We start from the raw sequence: 18,459 nt of genomic DNA on the forward strand, positions 1-18,459 counted from the left end.
GTCTTATAATACCTGCTCAGAACAACAACAATAATAATTAATAATGTAAAAAAAACCTTTTCTTTATACAAAAAGGCTGAAAACTGTTTACAGAAACATCATTTTGGTCCTCAGTGACCCACATCTGTTGTGTGCTGAGGACTTCCACAGGTGCTGATGAGGTTTTAAAGGTTTGCATGATTTATGACGGCTCGTGTTGCAGTGTCATCACATGATTGCATGAGCTGTGGTTATGTTGTACACATGAAGGCCGAGGTCTGTGAATACCAGCACAGCACTGAAATAACACACACACGCTACCTTCATCTGTAATGGGAGTGCTCTTCTTTGTGTGACAGATTCCAGTCTGAGCGTGAGTCAGGAGACAGGAACTTCGCCATCGGCTACTACCTGAAAGAAAAAAAGGTTTGTCTTTGTGATTCTCCTCTCTGAAAACCTGGAGAGAATTTAGAGTTTAAACTAATCGGGCCTCACGTTTCTGCTTATTTTGCCACTGAAACTTGAAAGTTTACAGCCAGCAGCTCAGCATGTAATGCTTCTCGCCCCTTAAATACGTTCATGCATAAATGAGAAAAATCTGCATATTTTTGATTCAGCTGATTGTAACCCTCCTGATTTGCCTTTTGGTAGGAGTCAGCTGAGACCCCTGAGACTTTTTAAACTCATGAATGGAAAAACTGACGCTGCAGTTTTTCCAGTTTAGAACAGAAAAAAACCTCAGTGGTGTTGTTCTTATCTAGGACACAGCAGCCTGGTTTTTGCCGGGATCACAGATCAGTAACATAAACACATAAATACAATCAAACAAGGTGAGCCATGTTCTGGCCGAGCTCCTCGTTTGATTAGCGCGAGTGCTGCAAGTTCAGCTGGACTTTCCCAGAAATAAACTCATCTACAGATGCAAGACAGCAAGAAAGACGTCAGTCAGTCACCGTGTGTCCAAGTCCATGTGTTTCTGAGGAAAGAACAAGATGAAAAGAGTTTTGGGGTTTTTTTTCCTGTGAAGAAAACAACAGTTATTCTTTGAAACAGTAAACCTTTGATCAGGTGGTCTGGTGTAAAACGAGTCTTTAATGGGGCTGACGGCACTCGTAAGCTGTGACTGCTCAGCTCAACAAACATAAACCAGAAGAACTGGATCAAAGATGATGGAGAGATGATGGATGCATATTAGAGGAAGTGGAGACTGTGAAACACATATTTAAAGGGTTTCAGCCCTTTGGCTCTTGTACCTGATGCTTTCAAGTCTCTTCAGCATGAGAGCGTGGTTATTAAATGGTTTTTTTCTCCTCTCTGCAGTGTTTCCCAGAGGGGACAGACATGACCTCTGTACTGGACTTGTACTTTCAAGTGAGTGTAACTTTAGCTTCTTCCAGTATTTATACATTTTTAATGAGAGGATATCATTAGGTTGTTTTCCTGCTTCATTGCTGAGCTGCTTCCTGCTATTGATTTTTATCCTCAAGAGTAAAGCTTCCTGACCAGTTGTTTCCACTGCTTCTTTCAGCTTCTTTCTGTGTGATACATACATAGCTTCCTGATCACACACAGATGGTTTTACCTCTATATGCTGTTCCAGTATCTCCCAAACCAATCAGATGGATTTATTTCCATCATTTCCACCCTTTACTTTCACTTTTCTGTCACCTCGCTTTGTAAATCAAGGTGCAGTAACAGAGTTATTGTCTCTGCCTCTCCAGCTCTGCTCCATTGAGGTGACGTGTGAGAGTGCCAGTGTCATGGCGGCCACCCTGGCCAACGGGGGTATCTGCCCAATCACGGGCGAGCGCGTGCTGAGCCCAGAGGCGGTGAGGAACACGCTGAGTCTGATGCACTCCTGTGGCATGTACGACTTCTCAGGGCAGTTTGCTTTCCATGTGAGTGAAACACAACACAGGTTACTGGTGTTTTGATTTATTAACTGTTTGTATTTTCAGGATTTTTAATTAGACTTGAATGATGATTGTTAAAACTGCAGGAATATGCAATTTATTAAACAGCAGTGCCTAAAAATAGTTCACAGAGTCCTTCAACAGGCAGACAGAAGCACTACAGGTGCCATACAGGATGATTTAAAAAATATAACAGTGAATGAAAACTTTAAATAAAGCACTGCAGATATTAAACAAAATAAGAGATGATGTCACATGTCTTAAAATTCAAAAAACAAATGAAAAGGAATAGGAAGGAGACGAGGCTTCATCAGGTGCACTGATCATCTAAACTGAGAGCAAACAGGGAAAAAAGTTTGAGTGTTTGTCCTTAAAAATGGACATAAGTGTTCTGGAGACTTACTCAAGAGCTAACGTTCTTTTTTTGAAGCATGGGTTGTTGTTGTTTTCGGACAGAGTTTTGTCTTTAAACATTTCTGGTGCAACCAACAATTCAAAATGTAACGTGGAGCTTCCTCTGGTGATAATCCAGCTCTGCATAAGCATGGCATTCAAAATCCATCCCAGTTAAAACTGTTAAACATAATGAGATGTCTTCTGTTACTTTTAAAAAGCACCACAATGGTATTAATACTGTTAATACAGTGTTTACTGTATTAACAACCCTCAACCGAAGGGCCCATGTGATTGGATATCAGATTTTAAAGTCGTAATAGTGTTAGATTATCTGTGTTAGGTAGTTTTAACCATATGAATTCTCACATTAAACCACAGCTAGAGTATCTCAGAGGAAATGATCAATAAACGAGGCACAACGACTTTCATCCTGAGTCGGTGGGAGACGGATTTCTGGACTCTGAAACTGAACAGAAAAACGAAGGCGCTGTTGCTTTGGATCTGACACAAAAAATCTAAATAACTCTTAGGGATTTCTGAGAATATTCAGTGTATCGTGAGATTTACCATCGCTGTGTTGATGTACTTTGTCACCGTCGTGCTGCTTCTGCACACACAGCCAGCCTTTGTGTAACTGCTTTGTTTCCCTGCTGCAGGTCGGCCTGCCTGCCAAGTCTGGAGTATCAGGAGGGATCCTGCTGGTTGTGCCCAACGTGATGGGCATCGTGTGCTGGTCGCCTCCGCTCGACAAGCTGGGCAACTCTGTCAGAGGGATCCAGTTCTGCACGGTACGTGACGCCCGGAGAATAAACACTCCGCCTCGAGACAATATTGCACCTCCTTGTTTATTAACTTAAATATTTTACAGCAGCAGAAGGAGCAGAATTGCTTTTAGGAGCTGAAAGTGGCCTTTCATTGCAGGGATGCTCTTTCCCATTAGTGTGGTTCATATCCGAACGAGCACCCCGGCTACTTTGCATTGAAGTCTGAGCAGCAGTCATTTTAGATCAGACCCAAAACATTAGACGAGTCTGAACCGCTCAGCGTCACATTAACACACACAAGATGTAAGACTTCACTTTTAATTTTAATTGAATTTTGTTTACGTTTTTGTTTTCTTTTCATTCATCCATCATTTCTTTTGTTTACCTAGTCCAGGGTTGTGGCAGGGCTGGAGTTTCCCACCTCTCACTGGGTGGCAAGACACCATTTTAGCTTTTCTCAGCTGCTTTGTTAGTTATAGTCTTTCTGTCTTTGTATTTCAGGACCTGGTGGAGCTTTTCAACTTCCACAACTACGACAATCTGAGGCACTTCGCCAAGAAGCACGACCCTCGCAGAGAAGGAGGCGACCAGCGGGTAAGGACAAATGTCGCCTCGTCAGGCTCATGTGACAGCACACCTCTCCAGCAGCTTCCTGTAGTCTCAGCTGTTTGCACTGACCTCCATAACTGCACGCACAGTAGCCCCTAAACTGTCCCTGTTCCTCCTTCGGGTGGAAGAGCTGCATAAAGTGAGTGGAGTATATTCGTTTACTGCAAATATTTAACATACAAGGAGCCAAATCTTCAGTTAAAAGACACCTGGAGCCAAACTCAGTCTGATCGTTCAGAACATGCCTGGTAGATGATGCAGTGTTTCCCTCACATTTTACATTCAGAGTGCCCAGAACCTTTTTCTGAGGAAACTAAAGTATTTCTTCAGACCGTAGCGTGCACTTCCACAATGGCGAGCACTGGTGAAGCTTTTTTCCGTTACTCTGCTGACGTAGCTGCGGCTTTTTCCATCATGTGACTTTATAAAAACTGGGGTCCAGGGTGCATCCGGGCTTTCGCCATCTCTACTTTCTGTTTAAGCAAGTAAACACAAATGGGTTGAAATGATCAGAAATTAATGTTCTCCTTTTCTGATTAACCACCGTGTTTTTTTTAAAAGCTCTAGCTCGCTTCATTAGTACGACTAAAAAACTGAAGAATAAAATGCTTAAAAAAAGAAACAAGCAGCGAGCATGTCGGATGATGTGAACCAGGTGTAATAACGGCAGGATTTCGTCAACTCTAAAAATCTGAAAGAAAACTGTTTTGCTCAGGTGGATGGTCAGTGTGGAAGTGTCCTAAGTGTGTAGTCCTGAGTCACCTGAGCTACAAATGTAAAAGTGGAAAAAGAGGATTTTGTGGACAGATTTGTTTGCTGAGTTACTGACTTACTGCTTAATCTGCTGCTGGACTTTAATCACAATCTATTGATTAGATAGAATCTAATCTATTGTATAAAAATACTACTTTTAAAGTTTCTATAATGCTATATGTAAAATTTACTTTATTTATTATGCCAGCTCTTTTACTTTGATTCCTTCTGCTAATGCAGGCGCAGAGCTTTATAGCTACTCTGTGTCAGAGCCAGCGTAAATATGCTAGCTTATTGTTACATTTTGTTGGTAATAATAACAAAAATGTAAACAATTTTAGTTTTATTAATGCAAAAAAGAAGAAGAAAGCGTGGTCTTACTGTGATGAAAATGCCCCGCTGCAGAGTCACATGTGGTTAAAGATTTAAATTAACACCTGCTGTTGACTTTGTTAGCCTCTTTATACTCCATCAGCTGTGTTTCGGTTACTATAGGGCCTAAAAGTGTTTTATAGCTCTATAAACAAAGATGTCTGACCCCTGGTAGGGATATAAGTTGTCAATATGAGCAAGCAGGTGTGTTGTGTTATTACATTATGCAGTATTGTCGGTGTATAGTGCTCCATTAACACTACTGAATGTGTGGGAAACACTGTGAAAACTGATGGCACTGTTTTGGCTCCATTTTACTTCCAAGTGTTGCAGCGATCCACCCAGCACATAAACGCAGGCAGAAACGGAGGTTTGAGACTAATTTATTATCCGTGTCAATAACAGCAGCAGACCTTCGGACCTATGGATTACGAGAGCCTCCAGCAGGAGCTGGCTCTGAAAGCCCCTCTTTGGAAAAAGGTGTCCCCCACTGAGTCGAACGAGGACAGCTCCACCACTGTAGTCTATAGGATGGACAAAGTCATCGAGTGAAACTTTAAAACAAACAAACAAACAAAAACAGACGCCCCCACCTCGCCTGATCTCCCAGCAACGCGACGGCATCGTCTCCTCACCCTCATATTTATGTATAAATAATGTAGAGGATTATTTATTGCTGGTGAAGCGGTTACTGGGAAACTTGTTTTTGATTTTGTCTGTGCTGGAAAAATGGGATCAGCTTATTATTATTATTATCATTATTATTATTATTATGAACTCCAAATGACCTCCATTTGCTTCGTTGCCTTAGCGACGTGACAAGGATCTGATGTGTAACGTACGCACTTCGCTCTCGTTTTATCTCAACACACTTTTATCTTTATTTTCTTCTTCATCACGTCAGAGTTTTCTTTTTAACAATGTCGGCTAACGCTGCGTTCACTCTACGACCCAAAACAACAGCTGCTTGAGAGTAAACACTGACTTTAAATTTAGGGGTGTGTTACGAGTGATTAAAAGAATATTTTGGCCGTGATTGATATGTTTTATTTTCCTGGTTATTATTATTTTTATTTATTTCCCACTTTTGTGACATTTGGCTCCTCGATTTAAAATATAGATGAAGAACATTAACGAATGTCATTCACAAGTGTTGCGTTATTTTGCAGATCTTTGTGTTTTCTGTTAAAATAATACTTGATTTGTGCCTGCTTCCATTTCTTTGACATTAACTCGACTATGAAACAGACAGAAGTCGTGAGGACTTTCAGCTCGAGTTGAGTTTGTTTGTGTTTGATGATGCGGTTGATACTAACAGAGGGCAGTTTTCTCGCAGTCAGGTGACAAAAGCATTGGGCGGTTTCTTAGGTTTGACTTGTTTGCCTGCAGCTTCCTGACATGCTTCTGAATTCTGAGGAAGGAAAGGCGAGTAAAGTCAGTCGTGTAGGTTCAGTTAAAGTCTCTCGTGGCTTCATACAACCATTAACTCCCTTGCACAGCTCACAAAAGTATGCAAACACGATGTCTCCATGTAGAAATAAATCTGCTAGATGTGAATGCAGCATTTATTTACTACAAAGGTGACGATTCATGTCCCTCACCTGAAATTGCGTCGGAAGTTCTGCGAGCAGACGGAGCTGACACTTCCAGAAAAAAATCAGACGTACTAACCGTGGATGAACTTAATCTGAGGCTTTTATCTGCTCTAGTCCAGTTACAGGATAAAGTCATCAAATAAAACCCTTTTTCTCAGCCACAGTTCATTTCAGTAATGACCAAAGCGATTATCGAGTCAAACACGAGCCTGCTCAGTGTGCGAGTGAGCTGTTAACCAAAAAAATACAGCATGGCTAGCTTCACACGTGGAGTTGTTTCCATAAGCAGCAGGTCAGTGAGAGACAGCTGAAGGAGAACGGATCACATGTTGGATGTGCCGTCACATGCCATTATTTATGTTTGCATTGAGTTACCGCTGTTGTGCCATGATGCTTTTACTGTGTGAGACTGCAGGAATTTATGAAAGTCAAAGGAAACAATCCGACTAAAAGCCGTCTGTGCACAGCAGTTTCTGCAGAACTCCACCTGCAGATCAGATTATAAGACTATCTCACTACACTCCTGCCCGATTCTCATTAATAGACACAAAATAAGTTTCTGTGCGCTACAGTTTCATGAGGGACCGGCACTTGTGCAGAAATGTGGCTAAAATCCTGAAACACTGCAGCCCCATCACCTCACCTGTGCCCGTAACACATCCATGGCTTTTACACGAATCATGTAGCAAGCAACTGTTCCCTCCCTCTGACTTTCCGTTTTGTGTTTTACTCTATTACATCAAAGTACCAGAATTACTAGTATTAGTACAATTACTGTTGACCAGAAATACGCAGAGCTCAGCTCGAAAGGTTCCTGCTGAAGTTTTAGTTCTGAACTAACATCCACCTTTCTGATAACCTCTCCGCCTGGCTGTCCAAGTACATTAATGCTCCCAGCAACCCGTCAGGTGCAGGATGAAACATGATTTTTGTTTGTGTGGCTTAAACAGCAGTAAGCCACCTGCCACAAACTTGAAGAAATCATGTTAATTAAAACCAGATCAGGTTTTGGTGGGTCTCTTCAGTAAATCCTGACTGCAGGATGGTTAGTGAGTCTGGCCCTTTCAGTTTTAGAAGCTTTAGTCTGCTGAGGAGCTGCTCTTCTCTTTATATGTCACTGAAAACTTTGTTTAAAATTTTAAAAAAAATTCATAAATCTGTAGAAAAGAGGTGTTAACCGGTGAGTGTCGATGTTCCAGCTCGAGGAACAACGTTCAGTGTTGTTTGGGAAGTTTTCAGTCTTAGTCTCATCAGTTTAGGCAACATTTCTTATTTCTGGATGTTCGTAGCAGCAGGCGTGTGTAGCTATCAGCTGTGCATCTGCACACGAGTGATCTTCAGCTGCAGACCAAAGAGTGTGTTTGAATTTTTACTTCAGACGTTCCGGGTTTATCACATGAGCTCCTCGGTAAATATAAGTACTTGCACATAAATGTCACGCCAGCGGATGCCTTAGATTTCTCTGCACCGTGAAGCAGGAGGAGGTGTGTGTTTATTAATCACTGTTGAAACTGTACATGTGTTTGTAGGTTTGAGCTCAGAGCGATGCTGCTGGAGCCGTTACCACCATGTTACTACTGTCATGGCATGTTTTTGTTTTTTTTTCCTTTTCCGTTAAACTTCTGCTCGTCATGTGGGTGTTACAGGTGAAACGTATTCAAAAGCCTCAGCCATCATCAGTGTTGCTGGATTATTATAATCTGAAGATTATTATCACATAAAAAAGTTATTTTCTCGTGTAGTAATCAAATGTATGAACACTTAAATGAACTCCCCCGCATGTGTTGTTGGTTGTGAAGTTCGCTGTTCGTCTGATTTTGCTGATTTTAGCTGAATTGTTAGTTATGAAAAATTGACACTGCGTTTAAAATGCAAATTATTATAAAGAGATTTTAAAAATATATATATAATTGCCAAACAATTAGAGAAAATTATGATGTAGCTGCACTTTATTTTTATTTTTCTAGTAAAACTATTGAATGTACAAACTCTTGAGTCACTGGAAAACCGATCTAATGAGGAGGCGATGCGTATGCCGGTTTAGGCTACACAGATCCTGGGCGTTGAGCATACGGAGATAAAAATACTGTGTAGCTTGAACCCGGTTTAACGTACAAAGCTCATTTTATTCCCATTTAAATCAACCATATGTGCAGAGTTTTTCCAGAGTGCGTGACTTTTACGAGCAAGCAACCACAGAGACGAGTGAAGAAGAACACAATCGCTTGTTTTACTTCCCTCACATGTGAGCGAGGCCTTTACCATAACAACAGTTCCTTTTTTTTGTTTTTATGGACGTTTCATTAATCAGTTCACTAAAAAAACTACACTTTTAAGACTAACGTAATTAATTGTTTTAGGACTTGATTAAATGCTGCGCAGCTCGTCGGTTTGACAGGAATAGTTTATTTTCCTGATTCGCTCGGTTTTAGCTCGGCATTTCCTTCTTTTGGCCGTGAGCGAAAAACGAGTCGCTCTCCTCTTCTTTAAAATATTGACTTTTACATCTTTGATGCTCCGTTCATTGGCACAAAAATCTGAATTTGAGAGCCAGAGATAAAAACTAAAGGGACCAGCATTGGAGGGAGACTAAACCGATCCAGCCAATCAGGACTAATTATCAATCGCATCTGTCTTTCTTTGTTTTGGAAGAATAACACATAAACCTTGTGTTTGTGTTATTCAGTGTTGGGTAACGCGTTACACCTGAAAAACACACTTAGTAATTAAATTACTTTTCCACTGAAAAAGTAGAGTAACTGATTACTGTTCATTTTTAGGTATTTTAATTACAGTTACCTACAATGTACTTGCGTTACATTGTAAAATAATTAAACTCGCTGAATATCATTATTTAATTTCAATAATTTATCTTCTAAAGGCAAAAATAAACTCTGCCGCTTTAACATCGCTGTAGTGCAGCTGCGCGTCATTTCGCACCAGTTTGCTGCATAGTCGTATTCTAAAGCGGAAGATGTCGGACTCGGCTGAAGCGAGTGGCTGTTTTATGAAATGGACCTATTCCCGTCTCTTCACTTTTCTGAAACAAGCAGACAAGAATATTACAGTAATATGTAAAAACTATTGGCTGCTGTTAATAGCACGAGTAATCTACTGAAGCGCCTGACAGGAGAGCACAGACGAACACTTCTGAGTGATTCTTGTTCATCATCCATGGATAACACCGCGGCAACTCCTGCTAAGCAGGCAAAACCTGATTTTACTTCAGCAGCACAGAAAGCGTCTGAAGGTGAGCTTAAAAAAATGACTGCAGGCTACATTGTGGAACAGATGCTACCGCTGCGTACTGTAGTCTCCGTCTTTAAAAGAAGACTAAGAAGTATTTAGTTAAATTACTTATTGAGTAATTAAGTTACTTTTCAGACACAGTAATTAGATAAGTATTTTAAATACAATATTGATTAAGTAATTAGTAATTAATTACTTTTTAAAAGTAACTTACCCAACACTGGTGTTATTCTTCAAAAAAAACAAACAAAAAAAACCTGATTATTCCAATCAGAATCGTGACAGCGGGGCTTTTGAATGCAGCGTCAGTGGAAATCATCAGATCTGTATTATGAGTCCGTGTAAAGCTTTGTTCGGTTTGCACCATGAAAGTAGATAAAATGAAGAACGGCTCGATCCAAACCCGAGTGTTAGAAAATCAAAGATGATTAAATTCTAATGGTGCAAATTTAACAAAAGGACTCATCTTTGCACAGACCTTCATGTCATGTATGAGTTTGTTTTCTGTTGTCTGCATGATTTTTTTTTTTTTTTGTCAATTTCCATGAATTTTCATCCTTGTTTGAATCCTTTTCAGTGTCTCTCTTTTGTTAATTTGTGTCTTGAACATGTGTGTTATCCCTTTGTAAATTAATAAAAGATTTAAAAGTGATCACTACCATCAAAATTTGGTGACCTCGGAACTGTGAGGTTAGATTTTTATATAAAGACAAGCAGAAGATAAAATGAGCTGCTTCCTGACCTGAAAATGTGAAACCAAACAGTTCCCAGCTCACAGCTGTCAGACTTTTATATGTTTCTGTTTGTGAAGTCTCCATGAGCTGCCTCTTTGTTCTGGACGTGCAGACGTGACAGTAAAAATGGTGTTGATATTATTTTTGTTGCCTTGTTGTTTCTTGTATGAAATGAAATAAAGCATCTGTTTTAAATCGTCTCCCCATCTGAGCTCGCAGCGGTTCTTTAACAGAAAACACCCTTAACTTGAAGATTCATGAAGTCGTCCCTCTTTCTAAGGTTTATGAATCAGGACATAACCTAAGAATTCACCACATTATTCTAGTTATGTAAATATAACCTCACTGCTTCCACTGAAATTATCAGCCAGGTGCTGCTAGTTAATGCACTTCATTAACTGCTCATCAGGTGTGAGTGGAGCGTTCAGGTGTGTTAACATAATGCCTCAGAGGAAAGATGGAAGTGATCAGAGAAGCACCTGTTGCTGACCATCAATCTGGAAAGGATTGTAAGACCAAACGTTTTTAAATCCATTGTAATACAGCGTGAAAAATTATTCATAATTAGTAAACATTCAAGACAGCTGGTTCAGGCTGGCCCAAAAAAGATCTAACAAGCATGGATTATTTGGAAGAGCTGCCAGGAGCGTCGTCTCCCTAATGAGAACGTGGCAGCACAGCTTAGGTTCATAAAGCTGCATCTAAACAAACCAAAAGACTTCTGAAACTGAAGTGGAAATATTTTGTCGACCAAACAGCACGTCAGCACAGGCACCTCATTCCAACAGTCAACCATCAGTACTCCAGTTTTACTGCATTCTGACACGCAAACGCATTTACGGCTCGTCTGCAGGTGTTTTTGTTCACCTGGGTTTTAAGGTGCCTGGTTTACCTTTTAGAGAGACATTAGAGAGTTAATGCTTTTATTTTTTAATTCGATTTGTTTTTCGAATGTCACGTGTGTGAGACTCTGTCTTTTGATTATTCTGAATATTCTGCCTTTACGTACTTGCACCTCAGTAGCCATCTTGGTTTAATGGCCCCACTTTAAGTGTGGGCTTTAATTTTTGATTAAAGGTCATGTATGTGAGACCCTGTCGCCTGATTATTCTCACCATCTCAAACACAGACTGTATACAAAAGATGGGCATCACCATCAGCTTAATCACTTTTTTAAACTAGGCGTCACGAGTTTTTCAATTCAATTCAATTTTATTTATATAACGCCAAATCACAACAAAAGTCGCCTCAAGGTGCTTCATAGATACAGAGAAAAACCCAACAATCATATGAGCAAGCACTTTGGCGACAGTGGGAAGGAAAAACTCCCTTTTAACAGGAAGAAACCTCCGGCAGAACCAGGCTCAGGGAGGGGCGGCCATCTGCTGCGACCGGTTGGGGTGAGAGAAGGAAGACAGGATAGAAGGAAGACAGGATGGGGTAAATCTTAAGTGCTCATTTTGTGGCGACCTGTAAACCAGCCGTCTCCAACCTTTTTTGCGCCACGGACCAGTTTATGCCCGACAATATTTTTCACAGACCGGCCTTTAATGTGTCGCGGATAAATACAACAAAATAAAACTAGTACCGGTACCGAAAAAAAGAAGATTTATTCATAACACACGTGAAAAGACCCAGGAAAACAGAGTTAACGATCAAAACAATAACAAAATAACGCTGAAAACTGATAAAAACCTGAGCCTCAACTCTCGCGGCCTGGTACCAAACGACTCACGGACTGGTACCAGTCCGAGGCCCGGGGATTGGGGACCGCTGCTGTAAACCACGCAACCTGTCACGCATCACTTTGGTAACTTGCAGACTTCCAGGTTCTGGTTGCCTAAGTAACCCCCCCCTCCAACTTATTGGTATCTTTCCATCTCCTTCAATCACTGCGCCCCTTGCCAGCTGTTTCCTTTGTGCATGCCCTTTAAAGAATATTCTTCCTTTACGTACTTGCACCTTAGTAGCCATCTTGGTTAATTGCCCCACTTTAAGTTAATGTTGAACCTTTGTTTGCTTTTGTAAACATAAGATAAAAATTTGTTCATCCAGGTGATTTAGTTTTACTTTCATTTATGTTTTTTTGCACGAAAGAACTTTGAGTTAAAAAAAAAAAGGCCCAAGATAAAATAAAGAAGGATTATTATGGACTGTGAATCATACAAAGCTACTCTGAGAGGTAAATGCTCCTGTCACATTCCAAGCCTAATGTTAGTTAATATTACCTAATTCAATGATGCCGAGTTCAAAAGTACCAATAAAAATATTTACTCGTGCACATTTTTGCCACAAATCATAAAACTGTATGTGCTCATGTTTATTTTAGCCTCTCTGACACAGTTTGCATATTTTCATTGGACTACCAAACGAGGACGAGGTTAGGACAACACAATCAGAAGATTTCTCTCGAAGACCAATTTGTACAAACCAAGGTTAATTTACTTAACTAAAACTAAAGAACTAAAACTAGATGTGAAACTAGTTTACCCTGTAGAGAAACATTATGACACTGGACACTTACAGGCTTTGTGCGAGACTGATTATTTTTTGAATCTCAAACACAAATTGTATTGAAAAGATGGTTGTAACCATTAGCATAAACATTTCTTTAAACCAGTCCTCACGAGTGAATGAATGAGTGAAGCGCTGCCTGCAGTAAAACAGAAAAACACTAATTAAAAACAAGAAAATCCACTCTGGAATAAACTGAAGCTAAAGAAAGACTAAAAGTCTAAAAGAAAACTATGAACACTGCAACGACTCTGGTACAAACGAGTACAGAAGATTATCTGAAAACAAAACATGATACTGTGGAGCGAAAAGATCAGAATAACAAAATACAGAGATGGTCAAAGTCTTAAAAATGTCCATTTTAGGCTGTTTTGATGAATATCTGCAGGTTTTCTGAGTCCCTGTCTCTTTTTTTCGATAGTGTAAATTTTTTATTTGGACCAAAACTTTACGTTTCTTCAGCCCTCTCCTCACATAAATAATCCTGTTCAGGAGAAACTCTCCCAGCAACCCTTCTGATAAAGGATTAACAACATTAATTCACAGACTGTAGCTCTGACAATGTGAAATACTAAAAACTGAATGTTAATGATTTGATTTGATTTTTTTCTGTAGAGCCCTCTCCATGTTTGTATTCTTATTTTCTTCACATGTTTTACTTTGAAGTTTTGCTCATAGGAAATGATTCATTCCTGTTTGGTGGTAAGTTATGACCAAACCGTGGATCTGTGATTGAAATATTTAGTGCTGTTGAATTATAGCATTGTGGTGATTAAATGACTAATTTCTTCCAAAATAATCATAAAAAATAAATGTGTGATTGACTTCCTTTCAGTGCTGCTTGAGATGTGTGGCGTTAGATTAGATGTGTGTGGAGTAATTCCTTCGTGAGTCTTTCAGCTCTTATGCAGCTGCCTGTGTGTTTTGGTTTAATGGTGTGACCCTGAAAACGTCCCGTTTCCGTCCACAGGTCAAGTCTGTCATCAACCTGCTGTTTTCCGCCTACACTGGGGACGTATCAGCCCTGAGGAGGTGAGCAGCTCATCCATCCATCCATCCATCCATCTTCAGATTAGTCACATCTCGCCCCCCCAGTGGAGCTTTTTAATAACATCTACATGAAAGAAAGACTCCTCTGGCTGCACGAGGAAGCACCTTGGTGACCTCAGGTGGCAGAAAAATGAACTTACAGGTGTCCATGTGGAGTTTTTACATCTGACCTCATGAAAGTCTCATGAAACGTTTGCACTATTTTCAAAAATAGTTTAAAGTGTGGCTCTGCATCCATGTTTGCAGCCTTCTTCACCTGTTAACGATCAATTTTGAGTTAAGGACTTAAAATATTTTTCATCATTTTTTGAATCTACAAGAGTCTGCAAACAAACATGGATGTCGTTTTATGGGCTCGGTCTGGTTGTTAGACTTTTGTTTGGAAAGTCGTGTTTTCAGGCTGTTACAAAGAAGTAAATTTAACCTGATTTCAACAATGAATTCACTTTTACCTGTTGAGTAATTTTATGCTGGTTAGAGGTGTGTAAATGGGGAAAGAAGCACTGTGAGGGCGACTAAGATTTCACCATGGAGATTAAGCCTCACTTATCATTTTAATGTAGCTGTAAAACCTTCTGTAAACCTCTGTGATGCTTCAGCGTTTGTTTGCTTTGGGGACTCAAAGGATCTAAAAATGATGAATGTCAGAGTGACCACGCCCCTCAATTTAACCCTTAAAAAATATTATAAGCTATTAAAATATTTCCCCTCCTGTAAACTTGATATGAAGGTGTTTTGTATCAGGCTGTAAACATGTTTATTTCTGCTGTAAAGTTGGACCTTTTAACATTGCAGTCTGTGGGGGCTGACTCAGTGCTGGAGCCTCTGGTGGCCACTAGAGGAACTGCGGTTTGTGGCTCTAGCCCTGCTTGGTTATTTGAAACTTCTGGAAGAAACAGAAAACAAAAAACTGCTCCAAAAGTCATAAAACAGAAGGAAATCGTGTATCCTAGATCAGCTCTCCATATAAAATGTATTATTGCTGCTTTCTGAAGGTAATTTCCTAGGAAAAGATGTTTCAGGCTGTAACACCAGGATGTTCTTTAACCTCCAGCCTGAGACTCTGAACTGTGCAGCAGTTAGAGGTGCATACAGAGTTGTTTACTGGTCCTTTGTGTGTGCAGGTTCGCGCTGTCATCCATGGACATGGAGCAGAGGGACTACGACTCGAGGACGGCCCTGCACGTTGCAGCAGCTGAAGGTAACGTTCAGCCTGAGGTCAGTCAGTAAATAGACACAGCTCGCCCTCAAATACTCTTTAAAGTCTAATCCTGTGGTCTGGAGCTGTTTCCATGATGTATATAAATTACATATATGGAAACAGCAAAGTTTCAAGGTAAGAAGTAGACATAAGATACAGACGCTGCAGTCTTTAAGAGGAGTTATGCATCAGGAGAGCCAATTAAAATCAAGCATGCACCCTTTTCACAGTATAACAAGGTAAAAGTAATTTGTAACATCTGCCCTGCTTCCATTAGGACACATAGAGGTGGTTCGCTTTCTGCTGGAGGCTTGCAAGGTGAATCCAGTACCCAGAGACAGGTGAGTCTTTACTACCTGTATTTATACTGATTATAATAATGAGCTTTGAAGCAGAATTTCCAGCCTTTGAGAAAAGTCTCAGTGTGTTTAAAAAATAAAGAAAATTCATCCTCCAAGCTCAGATTCTGATAGCTGTGGAGAACCAAACGTGCCAAAATCATAAATAATATAAATAAATGAAACATTTTAAATAATAATAATCTATTTTTGTATGCTAAATTATTTATTCACCAGTTTACCATCAGTTTATGTGTATTTATTTGTGTAATAATTTCTCTCCCATTATGTAAATGAGGCAGTGTGCCACTGGGTTGGCCACAAAGAAATGTGTTGCTTCATTAAATAATAAATTGTAAATCTGAATCAGAAAGTTTTAAAATATAGAGGCTAGAATTCTATAAATAAATTATTAAATTGAAGCCAAATAGTATTTGTACATTTTTCCCCTATTTTGCAACATATTGTAGTTTTTTTTTGTGTGCGTGTCTTTTTTGCTAGGCTAGGCAAACTCCTTCTAAAATAAATAAATTGAGAAATTGTTGTGAAGGTGAACTCATGCAATATCTAATAAATGCCTACACATATTTGTTATTTATTATTAATTTATCTACTATTAATTTTAGTCCTAATCTTTTGTCCTGTGACAGCTGGGAGAGGCTCCAGCCCCCCTGTGTCCCTGAAATGGATAAGCAGAAGAAAATGGATGGATGGATGAATATTAATCTTGGTTATTAATTTCCTTTAATAGTTTCTTTTAATTCTGGGTGTTTTCGGTCCTCCATACCCACCTGCAGGGTTACATCTCTCTTTTTTTATCAAACATAAAGTGTATTCTTTAACCTTTTAATTTGTTTTTGCACAGATGGGGGAACACGCCGATGGATGAGGCGGTGCATTTCGGCCACCACGACGTGGTCACCATGCTGCAGCAGTACCACGAGAAATACAGCCCGCCCTCCGATGACGAGCACAAAACTAGCCCTGAGAAGAGCCTGGACAGCCTTCTGTGAGACCTGCTGCAGGTTGCTACGGAGGACCGGAGGAGGAAAAACTTTGTAGACCAACGCTCAGGCTTCTGTTGAATTATTTAGCTGCTCTGCTGTGATTTGATTTTTGGCCGTAAATGGTTGCTTGTTCACGTCTATCGAAATGTGAGCGTGAGCGGCTTAAACTCATATCTAAAGTGTTTACGGTATTACTCCTGTAATCTCACAGTACTGTAAACCACATTTCTAGGATGTACCTTGTACTAGTTTAGTATTTTGTTAGTTTTACTCTCACTGTACATGTGTTGTAAACTGTGTGGAAATTATGGTGTAAATTATGCGATGTGTAGTTACGGGTGTGCTTGATTTACATTCCTGCCTCTGTGCTCATTTGCGAGGTCACCAGCAGGTTCTCAGAGATTGTACTCCAGAATGTATTTTTCAGTGGAAAAACTTGCAATAGAAACAGTTTGTATTTATTTCAGACTTTTTAAAGATGGAAATTCATTTCAGACGGACGTGTGAGACGGACAGAAGATCGTGTGATTTGTTGCATTTTGTGGTTTATTTTGTCAGCATGGTTACATTTGTGTATTTAATTTGGGCGGACTATAATATCAATATAATGTTGATTGGCATACATTTTAGGGCAATGTTTACAGTGACAACCTGATCTGGTTTTGTGCGGTAATTCTCAGACATTATTTTCAGATGTTTTCTTTCCACATGTGGAATATAGTCATTGTTTTTAACCCGTGAAATTTAATTTGCAAATATATAAACATGAACAACACGTACGATAATTATAATCAAAACTACATACTTAAATTTAATGTCCATGTGAGTGTTTTCATGGTGTCAGTTGGAGTTCATGTATTTCATGGAAAAATGCCAAATAAAAAGCTGGAATAGAAACCTCTATATGATTGTGTTTCACACGGTGTGGTTTAGTAGGTGGAGTGGGTTGTCCACTAATCTATAGGTTGGTAGTTTGATTCCTGGCTCCTCCAGTCTGACTCTCAAAGTGTCTTTGAGTGAGATGACAAACTCTGATAGCTGAATCAATGGAAATTCAAAGTGTTCAAAGGCACAGAGCAATTATTTCCAAACATTAATTTCCAATTTGTGCATGTATACGGAGAGTCTTCTTCATGCAGGTGAGTTAAGTGAGTTACACAGGGTTCTGTACTGGACCAATACTTTTTATATGATACAGGCTTTACTTAGCCAGTATTAGAAAATGCTGTATACACTTTCAGTGCTATGCAGATGACACAGAGCTTTATTTATCTATAAAACCAGATGACACAAATCCAATAATATGATGTCTGAATTCTGAAACACTAAGATTATTGTACTCAGAAACAGGGTGTCACTGTGGCAAAATTGTGAGGAACCAGGATACATCCTTTAATTAAACAATTTTTTTATTTATTTAATTAAACAAATATGTTGGACTGCTTTTAAATGGATTGAAATACTAAGCATTAACTAAGTATTTTTTTTTATTAATTTTTTATTATGATTTATTATGTTGAATTTGATTCTCCATTAACAACTTTCCAACCAACAATGAGGTATAAGTTATTTAATTTGCTTTACAATGGGGTTCAACCTCAACTCAGTAGCTTCAAGGAGCCATCGTCACCCTACCTCCTGTCATGGTCCAGGTGAGCGCGGGTTTTTTCCACAGAGTCTCCGTTTCCACCCCTGGGCGGAGTCGCGGCATCTGCGCGTCTCCACACCTACTGACAATTGGGCTGTCCATACTTGAGACCAGAGTTCACTCCACGTGACTTACCCCGCTCTTAACTCTGTCTTCCTCTCGTTCATGTTCTCCGTGACACCTCGCTGCATTAGCTGTTGCGAGGCGCTGTGTACATTTCCCCCGCCACTGACAATGTTCCAGTTTTGTGGTTTGTTCATCGCTGTGCATTTTGCAGATTTCAAAACCTAAGCTGTGCTGCTATGGCTTTTTTTTTTTTAATTGATAAGATGCTTTC

At 39.7% G+C, this 18,459-nt stretch overlaps 1 protein-coding gene across 6 annotated transcripts in view; it reads left to right on the plus strand.

Annotated features, from left to right (window-relative positions):
• LOC120730908 (glutaminase kidney isoform, mitochondrial-like) overlaps window positions 1-17,377 on the plus strand; it is a 37,461-nt gene extending 20,084 nt beyond the window's left edge. For 3 of the 6 annotated variants that reach the window (XM_040027497.1, XM_040027501.1, XM_040027502.1), the window contains 9 exons: window positions 339-405; window positions 1,300-1,350; window positions 1,701-1,877; window positions 2,945-3,076; window positions 3,554-3,646; window positions 13,849-13,910; window positions 15,053-15,129; window positions 15,407-15,470; window positions 16,333-17,377. In XM_040027497.1, the coding sequence (XP_039883431.1) occupies window positions 339-405; window positions 1,300-1,350; window positions 1,701-1,877; window positions 2,945-3,076; window positions 3,554-3,646; window positions 13,849-13,910; window positions 15,053-15,129; window positions 15,407-15,470; window positions 16,333-16,480 (871 nt within the window). In that variant the 3' untranslated portion in view covers window positions 16,481-17,377. Of the gene's footprint in view, window positions 1-338; window positions 406-1,299; window positions 1,351-1,700; window positions 1,878-2,944; window positions 3,077-3,553; window positions 3,810-3,865; window positions 10,565-13,848; window positions 13,911-15,052; window positions 15,130-15,406; window positions 15,471-16,332 lie in introns of those variants that run through there. The other 3 variants (XM_040027498.1, XM_040027499.1, XM_040027500.1) reach the window with 3 other exon arrangements.
• The last annotated feature ends 1,082 nt before the right edge of the window (window positions 17,378-18,459 follow it).

The sequence above is a fragment of the Simochromis diagramma genome, unplaced genomic scaffold, assembly GCF_900408965.1.
Source record: "Simochromis diagramma unplaced genomic scaffold, fSimDia1.1 OVJJ01000343.1, whole genome shotgun sequence".
NCBI classification, from domain to species: Eukaryota; Metazoa; Chordata; class Actinopteri; order Cichliformes; family Cichlidae; genus Simochromis; species Simochromis diagramma.